Source organism: Balaenoptera acutorostrata, chromosome 1 (genome assembly GCF_949987535.1).
Source record: "Balaenoptera acutorostrata chromosome 1, mBalAcu1.1, whole genome shotgun sequence".
Taxonomy (NCBI): domain Eukaryota; kingdom Metazoa; phylum Chordata; class Mammalia; order Artiodactyla; family Balaenopteridae; genus Balaenoptera; species Balaenoptera acutorostrata.
This window is the reverse complement of record NC_080064.1, coordinates 140880220-140901335: the sequence shown is the minus strand read 5'-3', so window position 1 is coordinate 140901335 and position 21116 is coordinate 140880220. Positions and strand designations below refer to the sequence as shown.

General features: G+C 50.4%; 1 protein-coding gene across 1 annotated transcript in view; it reads right to left on the bottom strand.

Annotated features, from left to right (window-relative positions):
- Positions 1–19713, bottom strand: part of LHX4 (LIM homeobox 4) — a 42824-nt gene extending 23111 nt beyond the window's left edge. The window contains exons 1-2 of the mRNA XM_007188193.2: positions 19636–19713; positions 1694–1865 (exon numbers count right to left, since the gene is read on the bottom strand). Of these exons, the coding sequence (XP_007188255.2) occupies positions 1694–1865; positions 19636–19711 (248 nt within the window). The 5' untranslated portion in view covers positions 19712–19713. The remainder of the gene's footprint in view (positions 1–1693; positions 1866–19635) is intronic.
- Between the last annotated feature and the right edge of the window lie 1403 nt (positions 19714–21116).

Here is a 21116-nt window from a genome sequence, read left to right as displayed (position 1 = left end):
CGGCATTCATGAGGGAGGAAGGTAGAAGCAAACGTGTTGCTGAGAAAGGATGTGGGTAGAGGGGACGGAACCGCGTAAGTGCCAAAATAAAGGCAACAAGGCGAGGGTCAGAGGTGGGGAGAGCAAAAGGAAGATTGGGAGAAAGGGGAACAGCCCACAAAAAAGACTTAGAGGAGGAAGCAGGGGCCCATCCCTCAACTGGAACCATCAAGGATTCACTGGGTGTGCCTGTGCTAGCTACTGCCCCACCCTCAGGGAGCTCAGACATGCCCACACACACACAGACATGTGCCCCCCCCACACACACGCACACACACACTCCCAAGGAGAGAGCAGTGCTTATTTGACCAAAGTGTGATGATGACAATGAGTGCTACCTTCTGAACACAAGCCATGGAGACAGCCCCTGTGGTTACCAAGATCGTCTTTAAAGTGCTTTTCGACTCATGTTGGACTAACCAAATTTGAGAATCCTCAGAAATTCAAATCACTTATTCCCCGCAGTTAAACCTTGGGGAGGATTTGTGAGAAATCATGTTCTGTATCAGGACTGGCACTTCTCCCTATTTCTCCTCCCTGTCTCCAGAAAACACGTCCTCTGAAGGATGCACACCATCTCTCCGGGGCTTGTTCATTTGTGCCCAGTGTGTCCCGGTGCTGGCGAGCCTCCCGGCAGTCCCAGCACACTCCACGCACCCCATGGGCCACCCACACTGGGCTCTGTGTCGCTGACAGACACCCCCCACCTCCTGCTCTTGGCTTTGCTGTTACCAGCTGGCCCACGTTATTTGAGGCATCAGCCTAAGTGCCTCAGGTAATAAATTCTTGGAGAGAAGTCTCAGACTAAACGCCATGGAAAATAAATTCTAGGAGATCCCCTCACTTTGACCTAAAGTTCCAACATGATTTTTTTTCTGATGGACCCAACCCCAGAATGAAAAATCAAGGACAGTCTTAAGAGCTAATACTCATGTATCAGGCAAGTATCCTAAGGAATTTACACATGTTGACTCATTCAAAACTAACAGCCCTATTATTATCAGCCCCATTTTACAGATAAGCAAACTGAGACACAGAGAAGTTAAATAACTTGCCCAAGAGCACACTGCTAATAAGTGAGTTCAAACCCAGGCAGGGTCTGGGCTCTAAACCGTCACACAAAACTGTCTCTTTGTCATATTTCCATTGAAGTTGATGACACTGTCTGAGCCTGACTCAGCCCCTACCAGGAGCAACTCTTCTCTGAGACCCTAGGAGCGACCATAGAGACGCTCTAGATTTGGGGCACAAAATTCAAAGTGCCACTCTGAAAGCCACAGAAATGATACAGCCAAGTGCCCTGAGGCACCAACTCACCAAGACAGAAAGAGCAACTCCTTCTAGGATTTGCAGGGATCCTTTGTCAGCCACCCTGGAGAAGTCTGGCTCTTGCCTCCTGCTGGCTCCCCACCCATGGCCCTTGCAGAGCTCAAGTGAGGCCGAGATTCTGGGCCTCAGGAGGTGATGGGGTCGGTGATCAAAAAGGGGCCCTCAATGAGGAACAGCCTCTCAGCGCCAGGATTCACCCACCCCACCCAGGGTGGACCCCTGCCCTCCCCACCCTGCCGTACTGAGAACTTCCCCCTCACTGCATGGGGGAGGCAGTTAGATCAGGGCAAGGAGAGCAAGGTGCACCCCCCCAGCTCTGACTTACTTGAAGAAGTCTTCCTTGCAGTAGACGCTCCCGGCCCTGGAGAAGCACCTGTCAGCCAGCTGCATCTGGCAGTCCGCACACTTGAGGCAGGAGCTGTGCCAGTGTCTGTCCAGGACCTTCAGGATGAACTTGTCCAGGATATGCTGGTTGCAGCCAGCACACTGGGGGATCTCTGTGGAGAGAGGAGAGAGAGGCAATGTAAGACTTCTGTACAGCACCACTAACCAGGTGCTGTTTGGATGCCTTCTCATTCTGCTTGTTTTGGGAAAGGACATAAGCCAAACCCCCAGGGCTGCCACATACAGTTGTACAGGTTGTACACTGCACAAAGGTGCCTGGTCAAAGGAGTAGGTTGGGACTGAAATCCAATCCATGCTTTGCTGGCCTGGCTTTGGGTGGCTTTGACCCAAAGAGGTTGCCTGTTTCTAAGAGCACCACAAGGCTAGCAGCATCAGCTAACTGCACTTTTGCCAGCTGCAATTCCACAGCCAATGGCCAGGAAGACCCAATAACATTCACCTTTATTTCTATGACATTTTCACTACTGGGTAGAATCTGTGCTAAAAACCTCAGCCTCTAAAGTAAGCCCTGCCTAAGCATGGACTGAGAGGCCATCTGGCATAAAAAGCAAATGATATGTTGGGGGTGGGTAGTGACCAAAGTCCATGCCTGAAGGTATTCCTGGAGAGAGAATCTCAGTATTTTTTTTTTGAATTTTATTTTATTTATTTTTTTATACAGCAGGTTCTCATTAGTTATCCATTTTATGCACATCAGTGTATACATGTCAATCCCAATCTCCCAATTCATCCCACCACCACCCCCACCACCACCCCCCACTGCTTTCCCCCCTTGGTGCCCATACGTTTGTTCTCTGCATCTGTGTCTCAATTTCTGCTCTGCAAACTGGATCATCTGTACCATTTTTCTAGGTTCCACATATATGCGTTAATATACGATATTTGTTTTTCTCTTTCTGACTTACTTCACTCTGTATGACAGTCTCTAGATCTATCCACGTCTCTACAAAAGACCCAATTTCGTTCCTTTTTATGGCTGAGTAATATTCCATTGTATATATGTGCCACATCTTCTTTATCCATTCGTCTGTCAATGGGCATTTAGGTTGCTTCCATGACCTGGCTATTGTAAATAGTGCTGCAGTGAACATTCGGGTGCATGTGTCTTTTTGAATTATGGTTTTCTCTGGGTATATGCCCAGTAGTGGGATTGCTGGGTCATGTGGTAATCCTATTTTTACGTTTTTAAGGAACCTCCATACTGTTCTCCATAGTGGCTGTATCAATTTACATTCCCACCAACAGTGCAAGAGGGTTCCCTTTTCTCCACACCTTCTCCAGCACTTGTTGTTTGTAGATTTTCTGATGATGCCCATTCTAACTGGTGTGAGGTGATACCTCATTGTAGTTTTGATTTGCATTTCTCTAATAATTAGTGATGTTGAGCAGCTTTTCACATGTTTCTTGGCCATCTGTATGTCTTCTTTGGAGAAATGTCTATTTAGGTCTTCTGCCCATTTTTGGATTGGGTTGTTTGTTTTTTTAATATTGAGCTGCATGAGCTGTTTATATATTTTGGAGATTAATCCTTTGTCCATTGGAGAATCTCAGTATTTTGAGAGAGTCTCCTGAGAGAGAATCTCAGCATTTTAATGAAATGCAAAAGATACCATCGATTAACTCGATCAACATACCCAACTAATATGCCTTCATGTACTGCAGACAGGAAAACTAGAAACTGCTTTTCCAGATCCCCTTGCAGCTTGGGTTCCAAAAGTGATTTAGAGTCTGCCAATCGGATGAACTTAGAAGAGACCTGAATCCAGAACCGAGTTGAGTGGAGCCTGCCAAGAGGTACGCTCCCACTATGCTGGTGTGGATCATGGCAGAGGCTACAGGGTTCTCTGGCTTTAATGTCCTGAGCAATCATGGCAGAAGCAACAACATTCTGGGGGCTGGGAGTTATTCCCAGCAGCTTGGCCCAGAACTGGCTCCACTGAGTTAAAAGTCATCTACTACATACCTGGTAATTGATCACTCTCCACTTAAATAGTGAAAATGGACTCTGTTGTCTGCAACTGAACCTGAACCACTACCGCACCCTGTTCCTGTGCTGGGTGACTTCCTATCCAAGGTCTGTTTCTCTGCCATCCCATCTCTACCAAGGGATTGCTCAGGGGCTTGATAGTATTTTGAGTCACTGAATTAGTTTCAAAATGGTGAGGCTTTCACAGCTGGATGAACAAATAGTGCTAGCATCTCTAGCCATTTTCCCTGGTCCTTTTCCTCAAAAAAGGGAAGGTAACAAATGTTAAGAACAGAAACATAAAAGTGCAAGCATTTGGCCTCCTATGGTAGCCTCGTGATATAGCATGTCATGAGACTGGTAACCCTAGGGTTTCTCACCTCTATTATAAATAGCATTTTTGCTAATTGTTTTTTGTAACACACCGTCTTTCCCATCAGAAGGTGAGATCCTCAAGGAGCAGGAACAGCATTTCTTTCTCAGTTTTGTATCATCCGTGCCTAGCACAATGTCTGGCACACAAGAGTAACACCACAGATATTTTTCACCAAATAAATTACTGATCAAATCCTCTCTAAGAAGCTCACTTGAAACAGTTCTTCACTAGTTTTTCCTGCACACCCCAAAATGTCAACAAAAGTAGTAAAACCAAATCTCTCATGAGATTTTGTGAGTCTAGTGTTTCTCGATTCATAACAAGTTTGTTGATTGTGATATAATTTTAAAGTGTTGAAATAGGGAATTAGTCTCAAAGCATTAGGGGGAAAATTTAAGCACATCTAAACCTATGTAGAGAGAAAGCTTTCTCAAGTATTAAGTCATCTGTATCTAAAACTTACAGACACACTGTTGGGACATTCACTAACTGTCATCATTAGCCCTGTACACACAATTGTCTATCTTGGACCCAATTAAACTCCAGCACAGCTTGTTCCCTTCATGGTCTTGGCAGCCACAACCATTTGCCCGAAAGTCATACTCACTAGAGTCTTTGCCCTTTGACCTGATTCTCAGACCAAAATGCCCCATGAAAACTACCAGATACGTGTAGCCCTGGACACTTGGTACCTGTCCCAGTTCAGATGGGATTTTCTTTTTATCCCAAAACATTTCCTCCTTGACAAAGAAATTGTTCAACCAATAAGTACTTACCAGGGAGTCCCAGAAAAGTGCTAAACACATGACAGCTACACAAATTTCCGTCAGATAAGAAGGGCTAGATAGGACACAGATGGAGACCACGGATTCTGAAGCCAGACTGCCTAATTTTGTATCCTGGCTCTGCTTTCTAAGATTGTACAAATTACTTTGCCTCTCTCTGCCTCAGTTTTCTCACCTGAAAAAGTGGGGTGATGATAACAATAGTACCTGGCAGAACTGTTGTCAAGGTAAATGAATCAATATACGTAGGACAGGACTTGGTATACAGTAGGTGCTCAGTAAAGGTTTGCTATTATTAGGAGATAAGACAACTGCAGTAACCAGGAGCTCGAAGTGGTGCCGCTGGACTGAGAGTAAGGAAAGTTAGGGGCCCACGATCCTGGGCTTGACCTCATTGAACTCCCACCGAGAATCCCCGCATAGATGTCAAGACCCCCCTGCGGAGGTTCAGAGAGGGCCCACATCACACAGCAGCTATGCCGTGGTTTGGGGGGCCGTGCCTGGCACCTCCAGGCAGGTGCCCGTTCAACCACACGCCTGCCTCTCTCCAGGGACCATCAGGGACTGGCACCCCCGGAGCGGCCAGGGAGGGTCCCGAGAGTAGGGCCCTTACCAGCTGGGAGGTCAGGAAAGAAGAGGTGAGACTATAGGGAGTGAGGGGAGGATAAGCTGGAGCTCCTGTGGTGTAAGTCCAGCCTGGGCAAGCGGTGCAGACAACACAGGTAAACCTGGCCATTAAGCGGGAAAGGGTCTGGATCTCCCCTGCAGGAATTCGCGTTCGGAGCTGTGGCAGCTGCGCAGCCAGGGGCTTGGGGAAGGAGGTGTGGAGGAAGATTGCTCAGGCATCTTTTCGAAAAGGAGGGGAAGGAAGCCCTAACGAGAAGCCCTCCGGCTCAGGGAAGAGATGTGCCCACGGGCGGGTGCCGAGCTGCAGGAACCTTTGCCCCCGGAGCCGAGAGTGCCCGGCCCGACCTGTGTGTCGCCGTGGACCATAGGCCCCGGGGACACGGCCCGCTAGAGATGTCTTTGTCCCAGGAGCCAGGCAGCCGGCCAGCGGAGGCAAATTAACCCCTGGAGAGCCCGACCGGTGGGGGTTGGGGTCTGGGGACGACCCTCGGGGCGCGAGCCCCCTCCTTCCCCGCACCCCGCCCTGCCCCCGGGCCAGAGGGCCGCCAATTCCCACCTAATTGTTGTTTGGCCTCCGAGGAAAGCGGTTATATTTCTCCTCCTGGCCACAAATGCATGGGGATGAGGGCGAGGATGCATGCCCGTAAAATTTATTTCGAGCAAGGTATCTACCGGGAGCCTTAATATGATGAGTATTCAAGAGAGAATACATTAAGGCTAATGTATGCGGGGAGGGCAGGCAGGGGAGTTTTAGAGGCTTGGAAGCTGAGGCAACATCATATTTAGGAACAACACTAAAAGCAGCAGACAGCCATTTCTTTCGACCTGCAGCTTGCAGGGGATGCGTCTGGCAGGGACAGGCTAGGCTGCCCAAACTAGGGGTTCTCAGAGAGAGGCCTTGGGACCCAACTGGGGGTCCTTGAGTCTGGCAAAAATGTAAGGGACATACTAAGGGTGCTTTTTAAGTTAAAAGAAAACAAAACCTTTCCCACTGTATTCCACTGTAGATTTTGAGAGAGAGAGCATTTTTCAAAACAGAGATAATGTAGAAATGGTTTAAGAGACCCACAATATACTTATAATAATAGTAAAACCAGGCAACAAGAGCCTGTTATAAACTGTGCCAGGTCCTAAATGTATGTTTCCTCAATCCGCACAACTTGGTGAGGGAGGTGCTATTATCCCCAATTTACAGATGAGGAAACTGAGCCTGGGAGAGATCAAGCAAAGTGTCCAAGGTCCCACAACGGGGGAACCAGTATTTCAACTGGGCCTGTGTGCGAGATGGGATCACCCAACCCCAGAGCTGGAGGGTCTGAGACATCACCTCACCTGGCTGGTTCTACCCTGTCACTTTATGGAGGGGAAATGGAGGTGGAGGGATAGTCTCAAAGCTGCTCTGTGTGCACTGACAGGAGTAGATGAGCCACTGGCCTCTGGTGCTCCCCAACAATTAGGCAAATGGAAATGTCTGAGGGACAGATTTCCATCCTTTGGACAGAGTATGCATGTGTTGTAGGGGACAGACACCTAATGCCCAAGGAGGGCTGGGAGTGGGAACCCCTGTCTGGCTGATCCCCTCCACCCAGCTGCAAAGTGCCAGCTTGTTGATGGCATCTGTCAATTTCAGATTCATCCCTGCCTGTGAGGGGGTGGGGACCTGTGAACTCAAACCCCACACTTTAGGAGACAGTGCTCCATGCAATTATTTAGATGAAATAAATGTGTGAAATATGAGCGAGCTAGAAAATTTTAAAGAGTAACAAAACAAATTTTTTTTAACCTACAATAAATTATGATTTTTAAAATAATTTGGAGAGTCTGAACAGGACAGAAGTTATATAGGTTTCCTACGAGAAATAAAGTTGTAACAAAAATTTCCAAGGAGTTTTTTTGAGAGGATTTCCAAATCCCTAGTAAACTCAACTTATTCATGCAGTATTTGATATCAAGAAATTTTACTTTAAAAACTGGAGTTTAAGCAGATCCTTGCCGTCACTAAGACAGAATTTGATCTATAAACTCAGTTCCTGATCCAAGGAGTCGTTTCATTTAAAATGAAAATTTTTATCTTATCTGCAGGAAAGTGTTCTGTGGTGATGCCCTCTGCTGGGGCTCTGCAGAGGGTAAACCCAGGCATGAAAAGACAGCAACATCCCTGGAACAGACAAGGAATCTGTGGAGATGCTGGACCACACAGTACAATACACTCCCATCTGCAGGGCCATCCACCAGCGCCCAGAAGAGACACGGCCCAAGGCACAGACCTAAGCCCACCGGGAGGACAGCTGCGTGTACACAGCTATCCAAGCAGACACCATCACACACACTCACACAGACACATACACAAGTCAGATGTACACACATTCACACATACTTACAATATACGCAAAGACACAACACAGACATACTCACATATACACTCAGACACATAGAGGAAAGCACAATCACAAATAAAGATACACTGAGACATACACATACATAGACAAAGGCACCCACACATGCCACATTCACTTAGACACAAACGTACCTGCACATATTCACATATACTGAGACATGCATATTTAGCACACACACATACTCATATGTACACACACATATACCACAGATACTAACACACACTCACACATGCACACAAACACATGCACACACATATTCTGATACAAGGGCTAAGGCATTGTGATTCCGGGGAAAAGCCAATTCTTCTGAAGTCAAGCTGTGTCTATGGAAAGGAAGCCATCTCTGAAATGAGGGAGCTGTCCAACTCTGGAGCGGTGGGGAGAGTGGGCAGTGAGTGAAACAGAAAACTAGGGGGAACTAGAAAATTTTGCTCAAAGACCTTTTTGGAAAACTATTGAGGGAATTTGAAAGTTTTCAGTTCTGTTAAGAGTTTAGATCTTCAAATTTTTAGGTCCGCCAAATCGTTTACAATAAATCCCAGGCCAGATTCTGAGATTCTGATTCTACCATGTATGTGATTTTGGACAAATTGCTTAACCTCTTTGAGCCTCAATTTTCTTATCTGTAAAATGGAGATAATAACACCAGTCTCTGGGGTTGTGGTGTTGTGTGATCACATCAGTGAATGAGTATAAAACCCTTAGCCCCATAATACCTTTGTCCAAGCTCAATGGCCAGTTCCCTTCTCCCTTTTCATGACCAGCCACCAACAAGATGGATTTATATATTTAAAGTGTATCAAAATTATTTCATGCTTCTTTATTTCCCAGTATAATTTTCCCCACCGCCCCCTCCAAAACACTCAAAACTCTCCTCCACACCCCTAGTTCTAAAGCATCTGGAAAATGTACAACCCTTTCTAATCAACATTATCCCAGAGTATGAACAGCAGATAATGCAACATTACAAGATTCAGTCTTTTTGGAATAAAGAAATCTGTCAGATTCTTTCTTCCATAGAATGAGGGCAAATTTGCCAGACCTTGGTCTCCTCCCCACATGTGAATGGTGAGAGTGGGGCTGTTAGGACCACCAATTGCCTGACCTCACTTCACTTTTGCTGTAATGTATTCAGGTAAGAAAGGATTGAGTTCATATTAACATTTGAGACTTCCAGTATTTTTCTTAGAGACATCTAAATGCCCAATGGTGAAGAGACTATTTCTTATTTGATATGAAATAACTAAAAACCCTTTGCCTGTAGCCATAACCTACTTCTTCATCAAGGAAGCTTATAAAACACACAACGTGATGCCCAGCCCTCAAATCACCTGAGTGCCGTAGTGGAGGTACAAGGGGCTTGTTTTTCAGAGTGGCCCATCAAACAATGGACTCTGTTTTAAATCCCCAAATTCCTCCGTTAGTGAAGTTTCAGAAAGCTGGGAAGTGGAAGAGATCAAAGGTCTGATGTGGTCTGTGGTAGATCAAATTGCCCTCAGCCCTCTGGTGATACAGAATAAGTATTGTGCATTTTTATTCCCCACTCAACGTTTCTTCATTTCCAAGAAACTGCTCTCAAGGAACCAGGGGCCACCATGAAACATTTCAGAAATGGTTTGTGTTTGTTTGATCGATTTTAATTCTTTGAAAAAGTGTGTTTTCTGTCTCTTTGGTCACAGAAGATGAACAACGTGAGGAAAAACATTTTTTTCCACTGAAGAGACTAAAACTAGAACCAACATACTTGACGATGACTTCTAAAATGTATTTAAAGAAAGTGCACCTTTCTGGGAAAATGGTTTAGAATTTCAGATATTTCCATTGGACTTATAATGCTAGTGAATACTTTAATATTTTAAAGACAGGTATTCTGTACTGGTAGGAATAGTGTTCAGAACAGATTAATATTTTGTAAAATTTGGACTTTGATGGGCCGCTTTTGGAATCCTGCAAGACATTGCTTTTTCACTACCTTTTGGACAAATAGAGTTCTTCTTTTTGTTTCACAAACAATTTGGCTTGACAGCCTAATGCCCAGGAAAAGGTTTTCCTTGCTTCTTTCTGGATAGGGAGCTGGTCCAGGGGAGATGCTTCCAGGGTTCCCCGTTTGCAGACCCCACAATGCTCCCTATCGGCTTGGCCATCCTCTTAAGACACCCAGGAGCACTCCAGCCCGTGGAGGGTGATTCCATCTGCAAAACGGAACCATGATCTTGCGCTTTAAGTTTACCAGCACTTTGAACTTTGTCAAGTACTTGCAAATCTGCTAGCTCATTTACTCCTCCTAGAGATCCTGAGAAAAGTGAACCTCTAATCTACATTTAAAAGGGTTTCCCTAATGGTACACAGTTGGGGGCCAAACTAGGGCTGGAACCCTCTTTTTCTCTGGGATAGATTCTGGGGCTGACTGAAGACCAAGGCTTCCAACTGTGCTCACCAAAGCCACCTCTGTCTGGTGGGTTTCATCCCAAATCCTTTTGCTGGTAAGTAGTTTTTGGCCAATGTATGTTTCCAAAAATATATAATTTTATTTATTTGTTAAGGTTTTTTTTACTGACTACAAAAAAAGCCAAATGGGGCTTTAAGGAAACACACATATAATTGAAATATTATGCAAATGTTTTTCTTGGAATTCTCCAGTCCTTCCCCACATAGAAGGGGGAGAAAAATTAATGGCAGACAATGCTGCTCTGTTACCTAAGGTTCTCTGAGTAAGAAGGAAGATGGTTTTGAAAAGGCGGGTTGGGGAAATAATCTCAACGGGGGCTTATTGATTTCATCTGGGAATGACTAATTCTAAAGTGTGTCAACATAAGGCCACAGGACATATCAAGTATGATACCAGGCCTGCCTAAACTCATACCTAAGTTCTGGAATATCCAAATCTAAGGATTATAACAGAGGTACAGTTAAATTAAATTAATTAAAAGTTCTGTTATTCGATACATATTTTAAAAATAAAACTTTCCAAATCAAAGTCACTGCCATCACCGTTGACAATAAAATCCTGTTTTCTGGTCACAACTCCCCTTTTAAATCACCTGATAACTGTGACTGAAGGAACAGAGGACTGAGACCAAGGATGCAGTTTATATGACAAATCATAACTAGATGTGTCTGGTTTTCTTCCCCCTCCTGGCTCTTTATTTGCTATTTCCCTATTAAAGACAATCCATTTTTATTGAACAGTTTAGGGTTTCCTTATTTATATGTTCCCTTATTCTAAAGCAATGTATCTTGAAGAGCCCATAACATAATTTTCCAAAATGTTTTTTATTAACTTCCTCTTAAGGGATCTCAATAACCTAGTAAGAATAATCTCATAAACAACACAGCTGAAGCACAAAATTCCAATATTAATTCTTTTAAACTTAAGGATAAAAGGTTTATTGAACTTTGTGATGGTGATGACAGCATTAAATATAGTAGTAATCTGGGCCAGCCACAAAAATATTGGGAAAAGTAAAACAAACAAACAAACAAAAACACTGGTATCACATTTAAGGTAAATTATATTCTCTAATATAATTCTATTCACTTACATACTTTGAAAATACTTCAGTCTACATCTTATCTAATTTCTAGTTTTTTTTCTAATTTGTCTTGACAAATGACTCCAACTAGGAAGAAGTCAGAAAATCCTTTTCAGATCAGAAATGATCACGCCTAACATTGTCTTTTCCCTCCATTTCTCCTCCAGAAGCCTTCCCACCATGGGTCCTATTTGTTTCATTTGGTGGTTTGACGTCCCTTTGAAAATCTCCTTTGTTCTTCTGCTTAGCTCAAAAAATAGTAACCTCTTCAATAAAAGATCAAATTCAAAAGTATCCTGGAGACAATTTTGATGTTACCATTTTAAGGCTGAATCTGAATAACATTTTAATAGAAGGAGTCCCATAGTAAATAAAATAAGAAATGTAAACATATATTTGCAGGTATAGAATTATCTTCTAGATTATATACTGACACAGAATTAGTAATCTTCAGTAGGATATTGAATATTCTCAGTAATTGCAAATAAAACAGAAAAATCACATTAAACAAATCCATGACAGTCTATGGAAATGCCGTAGACATCTATTTCCATCCCATTTTTCACATTTAATCATTGCTAAATCTCCACAATGTATTTTTCTGATGTCTCATTCTGTGGCAATATTCCATATGTTTGGCAACTGGTCCCTCATGAGAAGAAACTTTCAATTAATTTGGCTGCAAGTTTTCTCTCTATTAAGCTATTCCCAGAACCAATCCCTTAACCCCCTAACATTATAATGAAAACAAATTATACTTTAAAGGCATCTGGGCGTGAGATACCGCAGTAAAACATCTGTGACTAGACCCAGATTGACAGAGGGAAGGGGAGTGGGGCGATCTGAGAAAAGAAATCCACCAAAATAACAACAGGAGTTAGGAGTTGCCTCCCAAGATGATTTTCCAGTCTGCCACTAACACAGTTAACTCAAAGTACATTTTCCAAGGGAGAATCAATTTCCATTTTGCCAATTAAACCCAACCTGCCCACCTACCCCCAACTGCAGTGCCTCAGAATGGTTGATCTGTGTTCCATTTTGATCAGGGTTCCGTAAAATTGAGGACTAAAAAAGGTAAAACCTCACAGCGGCATGTGAGGTTTTCTTCCGACAGCAAACAATAGCCCAGCTCCAGGGCTGCTTCTGTTCTGGACCCAGAAACTGCTCTTCCCTCCCAGACCTCCTGGGAACACAGTGAGAGATGGATCTCACCTCTCTGCAGCTTGCTGGGCACTCAACCCCCAATGGCACCCCGGTGCTCAGAATTCCTGCACAAACCCATGCTCCTCCCCGCAAAGATCTCACAAAGGAAAGAAGGAAGAGACAGAGGAAGGAAGGTATAAAGGAAGAAGAAAGAGAGAAAGAACACAGACATTCAAGCCACGATGGAATTTTACTAAAAACAGTAGACCCTATTCGCTCACATTTGGGTTACAGGCATTGTTAACAACGCATTCCAGGAAGGGAGGAAAGGCGGAAAACCATTACAAAAGTAAGCCCCACCCCCAGCCATCTCGGAACCCAGCAATCTATACAGTAATGCATCTGGTGCTGCCATAGCAAACTGCTGTTTCAGTCTGTCTCCAACCTTAGGTTTCCCAAAGTGGGTAAGATTACTCCTTTCGTCCACTCAGCAGCTAAACTGGTTCCAAGTCTCTCTGCATTCCAAAGCTTCTCAGCCCGAATCCTGATAAATTTCCCTAATTGAAAGAAATGGCACAAGGTCCCTCCATCCAACTCCACCAACCCTCCCCCTCCACAACTCCTTAATTTGGAGATTAGTTTCCCAGGGAAACCCACAAGATATCCACCATTACTGACTAAATCAAGAGGCTCGAAGGAGATTCCTTAACAATGTGATAGAAAGAAAGGTGAGTCCCTGTTAACTAATTTCCCAGTCTGGATGACTGCAGGTGCGACTGTCTCCCTCTCCTTCCTCCGCTGCAGCCCTCCCAGCACCTGAGTCTCTCTGGGTTCTGTCTGCTAATGCGGTGCTAAGTAATCACTAATTGACTGTAGCACAGAGTGAAAGGACACTAAAATCCGAGGCAAAAGGGAAGTGTTAGGACAATGGAAATATTTAGGACTTGAGGCTGTCTACACCTGGTCAGCGGGGTCATCAGGTCACTGTCCAAAATCCAAGACGCCCCTGTGGGCTGTGTTTTGTCTACTCAATGGAAAGCCATTGCTTTGCCGGTTTCCCGCCTGCCTCGACCCCCACCTCACCTCTAGGACTCGATTTTTTAAAAATCGAGCCTGGTATTTGGTCGCGTAGGCGGTCCCCAAGATGTCTTGAGGACTCACGTTGCTCTAATCCCCAGAGCGTTCAGCCTACATTCTTGTCTTAACCCCGCTTTGTTTTCGGCGTGTCAAGAGGGAGGTACAACTAGCTTTGGTATTCCTTCCTTTAACTTCCCGCCGCTCCTGGTTTCATCCCGCCCAGGCTTTTGCTAGTAATTCTTCTTCCTGATTAGTTTCACCCTTCAGAATCCCTTAAAAGACATTCGCCCTGCCTTCTTTAAAAAAAAACAAAAACCAAAAACCATAGGTCTCATCCGTGATGAAGCCAACCTCTGAGCCCCAAAGAGTGAAGCCTGCGCTGACTGCCAGGCCAGCCGCGGCTTCCTCTGTAGGATGGTGGGTACAACCCGCGACTCGCTCCATTTCTTCCCGGGCACACAGTGTTACCAATTCCCTCCCCAGGTCGAATTTAATTTACAACAACGGCTGCGCAGGTACAGACCTCGTCTCTCTTGAGCCTGCCACCTTGCAAGCGCTCTTCAAGTTCCGCTGAGCGCGGGGAGCAGGGGTGGGAGCCCAGAGGAGAATGCGGGCAGGGCGCGCGCAGCGCAGGGAACCGCCGGCTGCCTCCAGGCTCTGTGCCGGAGGAGCAGCTCCCAAAATGTGAGAACCGCTTTCTAAGGGTTAAAAAGTCACGGAAACACTTGTGCCGCCAGCGTAGGGGGTTAATTTTGTCTTCCCAAATTCTTGGTGCGAAATGGGTATGCGGAAAAGAACTTACCGTCTCCGCTCTCTGGCCGCGCTCCCACCTGCCGCGCCTCTCCGCGCGAAAAAAGTCTGCCCGGCTGCAAACAGGTAGGAAACTGGTTCCGGGTTTGGCCAATCCCAGACCGCTAGGGATAATAAACTAGGAAGAGGAACGGGCAAGGTGGACGCAGGGAAAGGGCCAAAGAGCAGAAATGCCGAATGCGCCGCGCGGTGGCCGTCCCTCTTTTGCCCCCTGCGCAGTTGCGACCTCCACTCGGGGCGGCTGGATGCGGTGCGTGCGAAGCCGGCTCCGCGGGAAGGGCCGCCCTGTCCGCACCTGCCTCCCCTGGCAAGCCCTCAAAAACCCAGGGCGCGCGGCGGGCTCGCTCAGGACCGTGCGCCGCCCATAGGTGCGCAGCAAACGCTTTTGGATGCAATTCATTGTCAGTCCCCCGGGCCACCCAGGCCGGCGCCTGCCCGCGGGGCGGAGGAGCTCTGCCCTGGTGGCGGCGAGGTCACGCAGGTCGCGCTCCCAGACCCGAGGACGCCGCTCCCGCCCGGCCCCGCCTGGCTCTGGTTTTCCGCGAGGATGGACCGCGACCGAGCGAGGAAACCACTCGAGTTAGGTCCTGTCTCCTCTCTTCAGTCCCGACTTTTCGTCTTACCTGGACACGGACATGGGACCGCTCAGTGCAGACCTTCGCCCCTCACCCGCCCCACCTGCCTGCTCTTTGTCCCGGTTAAATCGTTAATTCCTCTCCCTGAGCGCCCTGAGACTGCGGCTTCCCAGGCGGGCTCCCCTCCGCCCTCTCTGCCCTCTCCGATCTAGGCATGGGAACGGAGGAGGCCGGAGCCAGCGCGCCCCTCGGGCGCCCTCGGCCTCCCGCCACCCCAAGCGAGGCACGGCCGCAGTCACCCGGGTTTCTCCAAACTCCCACTGGCTGGTGCGTGGCTCTGGCCCGACGCTGGGACGGGATCCTCGCGGTTGGAGAATCTGAATCCCCAACCCGCGAGGCCCGAATCTGCCGGCGGGGACAGCCAGTCTGACTTTAAAAGTTGGCCCGCCCCTGACAATATTTTTGTGACGCGGGGAAGGAGGTTTGTGGCGTCGGGAGCTGCTGTTTGGATATCTGTATTGGAATCTGATGGAATTTCAATCTCTATATATTTTTTCCGTTTTCTTTTCTTTTTTTTCCCCTGGCACCACGAGAAAAGGCAGGAATGGGAAGAAGAGCAAATCCCTGCTCTAGAGTTTGAGAGAACTGCCCGCCGGGAAGTGAGTTCACTCCACCCTTAAGAAATGGCCTGCAAGAGGATAAGGTCGGGGACGAGGATTCTCACGCGACCAGTGCAGGGAGCCTCACCACGCAGGAGCGCCAGGAAGGGAAGAAAGGGTAGTGAGGCGTCCTGAGAAGTCCTTCGCCCAGATCCTACCAAATACAAAATCAAATGCCCTTTCCCCACAGCTTCGGGGTTCACATGAGCGCAAGATAGATCTTTTAGGAGACAAGGAAGGGATGGGAGACACCGGGGCTGGCTTCTCATTTACCACTCCCAGCCTGGACCCGGAGAATCACTCCTTCCTCCCGCGGGGCTGGCCTGCTCTCCAGCCAGCATTCCGGGATGTCCGTTGTCCTTTCCTGCGTGCCCCGGGAGACTACGTGTGAGATGGACCAAAACCGAGGGCAAGGGGCGGATAAAACGCCCACCTCCCTGGACGTCCCTCACTATTCCCAAACGTCTTGGTCAGCAAGAGGGGCCGACAGGACCCAGGTGCGTGGGGGAACTGCTGGATTCGGGGAGGAGAGAGGTTCGGAGGAGGCTAAGAGGTCACCGCACCCAGCGCTGCCCAGGGTTAGGCGCTGTGGGGACTCGGACCTTGGCAGCCCTGAGGGAGGCAGCGGGGACGACCCCGGACAAAGGTAGGTTGTGCCGGAAACAAGAGAAACCAGCCACCCTAAATCGTGGGCCAAGTAGCTGGGACGCATCAGTTTAGGACGAAGTCCTTTTTTGAACCTATCCACTGGCGCCCACAAAACAAGGAATTCTGCGCGTGCTGGATGTGACCCCGAGGGTGTCGAGGGTGTTGCCTCCTGCAGAGCACTCCCACCACCCAGAGCAAGGAGCCGGGGTTCGAGTTCCTTAAAAAACACTGACCTGAGGCAGCGGGAGGGGGGCTGCCCCGCCCACCAGTCCGAGCTTTGGGGGGGGGGGCGGGGTGTTCTATTTCTCTACCCCAAGTTGGTCTCGGATTGCTCCCAGCCTCCTCCCTCCGGATTCTCCCGAGCTTCTTGCTCAGGCCTACGCCCCTCAAACGGATAAAGACCCCCGAGCTTGTCCGGAGAAGCCCCAGCCGGGCGCGGCCCGATCGGGCGACCCAGGGGCTGTCGGAGCGGGAAGGCCGGGACCTGCTCCGCAACCTCTGCCCGGAAAAGCAGGAGGACGGCAATCGCGCCAAAGACCAGGCCGCCCAGGAGCGAGCAGTGTCAGGAGGCGCTGTGTGGGGGTGGGGGGGGGGCGTACAGGGTGTAAGGAAGAAGACCGTCAAGAGAGAGAAATGATTACAGAATTTGCTAACGTTTTCCTGAAGGGAATGCGCCTCACCCATCCCTCCAAAGCAAAAGACTATACTGTATTCCAACCCCTAAAACGCCCCTAGAGGCCAGGGCACCAGAGGCACTGAGGCTGGGGAATCTCTAGACCTGCGCTGCCAAGTGCTCCATCGGTGGTGGCTCAGGGTGAAGAAGCAGAACCTGGTGGTGGGGTGGCGGATGACCCTTCCAGTTGGCAGGTTGGAGGGACCCCTGTGGGAGAGCCTTTCTGTTGTCTCCTCCACTACCAGGTTTAAACACCCACAGCCAGAGATTACCCCCTCTTCCTCCCTGAGGCCCAAGGGCATGTCCACCCCCCCCCATGGAATTCTTAGGCTACTGGGTCTGATGCCCCAAGAAAGAAAATGATTGGGTATATGTGCCAGAGGGGACCAGTCCCCCAGTGCCCAGCACCAACAGCTTAATAGCCAGAAGCCAGATCTGCTGCAATGGGGGAGGGTAAAATCCACACACATCCCCAAAAGAAAAAAAAAAAAAAAGCTGATCCCGAAGCCTTCAGGGATTGGTCCCCTAAATTTTGGCCAGTGCTTCCTCCAACCCAGGCCACAGAACCAGGGCAAGACAAAAGGAAGGACAGACCAACCCCTCCTGGTTCAGCCTTGCCTCACTGGACCACCCTGGGATGAGAGTCCCCTTCTCGACCTCATTAAGTTTTCCACAGTTCCAACCCAGACGCCGAGGCCTGGCGAACTGTAGCTCTGAAGGGGAGTTCTAGGCAATTTAGGAAATCGAGTTCCTGACGACAAAATCAAAGTTGTCTCTGAGTAAGAAAAACAAAAAGTGAGACCATCTGAGAGCGTGTCCTGCGCATCCAAAGAAAGGCTATCAGAGCAAAACCCACCGTCTTACATTGCGGTCCTAACAGAGGCCACCTATGGACCACAACTATTAAAGCACAGCTGTATCAGGTAATGAGCACAAGAGTCACACACACGTTCGCCCACTCACACACTCCCCTCACTCGCGCAGAGGTACAATCAACTTAAGCTGCAGCACCTTTGCCAGGGTTTGTGTTTGTGCAGGGGCTGACAACCCACTCCCTCCCTGCCTTCGGTGGGCTGGGGTAGTAAGGAGTTAGTGAATCCCCAACGCCTTCCACAGACACATCTTAACGGTAAATTCCCCAAGGCACAGCGCAGACTTGGAACTGTTTGCCAACAGTTGACAGAAAAAGATACAAAAGATAGCTGTAGTATATAGTCAAGGAACAACCTAAGTAGGTTTGAGTGAAGCTATCCTCTTCTAGTCCCTTCTCACAAACTTCCCAGGAAGTCGCGGGGTAGGGGTGTGAGGGGGCAGACACACTCGCCAGCCTGCCTTGGAGATACTGCCGGGGCAGAAACCGTGTCATGGAGAGCCGGGGCGCAGGAGGGCGCGCTGCTGCGCCCTAGTTCCTAGGTAGGCACCCTCCGTGGACGAGCCAGTCCTTACTTAAACCTCAAGGATGTAGCTACCGGTCCACTGAAGAAGTCGCGGGCGGAAGCACAGCCCCTTGGCGAGCGGAGTGAGGGAGCCCTTTTTCTCTCTACCGTGCCCAGAGGCTTTCCGCAGAACCCGCGAGCCTGCGGGGCAGGGCTCACGCGGCGCCAGCGAAGCGAGCGCGACGCCACGGGACCTGCTCTGGCCTCCGCACAGATTCTCCATCAAAGACTCATCGTTCACCAGTAAGGAACAGAGAAAATTCTCACCGGGAAAATCCCTGCGCGCGCGCGCACACACACACACACACACGCACGCACGCACCTGAGGATAAACAAGCCCCGAGCTCCGGCCGCCTTCCTAATTTCGGGCACGGGAAAGAAAGCGCCAGCACACCCTTGTCTCTTCCCTCCCGAGTCCGAACCATACTGAGAGCCTGCTCTCGCGTGCGCCAAGGCTGTACCCCCAGTTCACAACTTCGTCCCGGTGCTTCTCCCTCCCTTCATTCCTTGGCTAGCTGGAATATGGCGAGTGGACTTCCTCACCAGGAGCCGGCAGTCCCTGGCGGCGCAGGCGGCGGGCGCCGCGGGCAGCAGCGGCTGGGGACGCACCAGGCGCGCACGCCCTGCGCGCGGGGACAGAGCGTGTGGCCTGGGCTTCTGCGCCGCCAGTCCCGGGGGCGGGGGACGCGCTCTCCAACTTCCCGCCAGCTGGGGTGAAGTTGCACTAGCGGTACTGCGAGCTTTGACCGTAGCCCCCCTCCCCCGGCGGGGGAGGAGGGTTTGGGGGACCACCCCAGCGCTTAGGCCTGGCCTGCAGCTCGTTCCTCTGGTGTCTGTCCCCAGACAGCACTCTCCCCAAGGCTCCTAGAAAATCCATGGGCTGGGGATGCGGGGTTCGGTATCCCTCGGCTCGCCTCAAGCACCATCCGGGAGGCTTTCACTTTCGGCCCCAAAACGCCAAGGGCCAGGCCCTTCGAACGCACTCTGGCTGGTGCCCCTGCCCTGTGACCGCCTCTGCGCCCGGGCCGCCGGCCCCTCGCCCCGCCCGTCCCCCCCGGTCCAGGCTACGCGTAGCGTCCGGCCCGCCCCAAACCGGCCAAAGCTGCCGGCCGTCTTGTTATCAAATTAAGTCAGAGAAAAAGGGGGGTGTCTTACGTTGCATCGGCACACCAAGCATCTCCGGGAGCCCCTTGACAGCCCCCTCCGCGGGGACAGCTGCGCTCTGCATCATCTCCGAGCGAGAGCCAGCGAGTCGCAGTCTACGGAGATCTCTCGTTCTCTCGCTCAAGCTGGATTCAGAAATTTGAAAATAATAAAAAACCCAACCAGACCGCCGAAGTCACGGTGGAAGCCGGACCCTCTGCCTCTACAAGAGGATTCCACAGGCTGCCTGGCCCCCTCCCCCAGCCAGTCCTCAGTCTGTTTCAAATCCCTTTGATCTCGCTCTCCCGGGTTGGTGCACATCCCGGGTTGAGGAGACGCTGTTGCTGCAGCTCTGGCTTTTTTCCCCTCCTCCCTCCCCCCGCCCGCTTCTCTCCCCCTCCCCCTCCACCCTTCGCGTGCCGGCCGCCCAGGAGGCAGCGGTCACCCAGGCATTTTGATTCATTCACACTGCAGGAACGGCCGTGACGTCGCTTTCCGCAGGGAGGCCCGCCCTTCAGCCAAGCCCCCCCACCCGGCAGCGAGCGGCGGACCCAGGCCCGAGTGGTGGTGCTAGCGCCCCGAGAGAGGCCGGCCGGGCAGGAGGGCCGGACCGCATGGAGCGGGGCGGGGCCTCACGGGCCGTTCCCCCTGCTCCCCGCGGTGCGGGCTAGCGCCCCGTGTATAAATACTGCAGCTGGCTCGGCCGCGGCAGCAGGTGGTCCCGGACGGCCGCGTCTGGGGCTCGCAGGTTTCCGTGGATCCTCCCGGGGTTTCGGCCTCAGCCGGCGGCTCGTGTCCTCTCCGCCCCTCCGTTCGAACGAACCAAGGGGCGGGGAAGGGCGGGGCAGGCGCTCCGGAGGCCGGGGTCGCACGGCGGTGTCTTCCCGTCGCGCTCTCGTGGTCCCGGGCTTCTCTCGGCCGGACCGAGCGTGCTCCGTAACTAGATGACTCCATCCTCCTCCTCCTCCTCCTCCTCTCCTCCGGCCAATTCTTTCCCGCCGGCGCTTCCCAGCCCTTGCTCGCTCTCCCCCGCGTCTGGCTGAGGCCGGGCCAGGGACGGCCCGTACTCAGCCCGGAACGCGCGAGTCACGCAGCGGGCTGCGGCGGGCCGAGGAGAGCAGCCAGGGGCTGCGCACGGAGGTGGCGGGGCGCGGGCCCCCGGTGCGCGCCCCCGCACGCCGCGGCCTGCAGCCCCGAGTCGGCTCTTCAGTCCTTCCCCGCCCCGTCCCGACTGCTCTGCCCGCGTCCGCTCAGCTTGTCTGCCCTCGGTCCTCAGAGACCGCTCTGCTCAGCGCTGCGACCGCGGGCGTTTTGAACAATTCCCCACCTCGTGCGTGCGGGGCGGCAGCGAGCACCCCACCCCAGGGGCTAACCAGCAAAGGCGTGCGTGTTGTTACGGTATTTACAAGACACACACACACGCACCAATTCTCAACGCGAGTTCCTGGAGGAAATAAAACAGAAGGCCCACCGCTGGGACAGGTCTCCGCCGA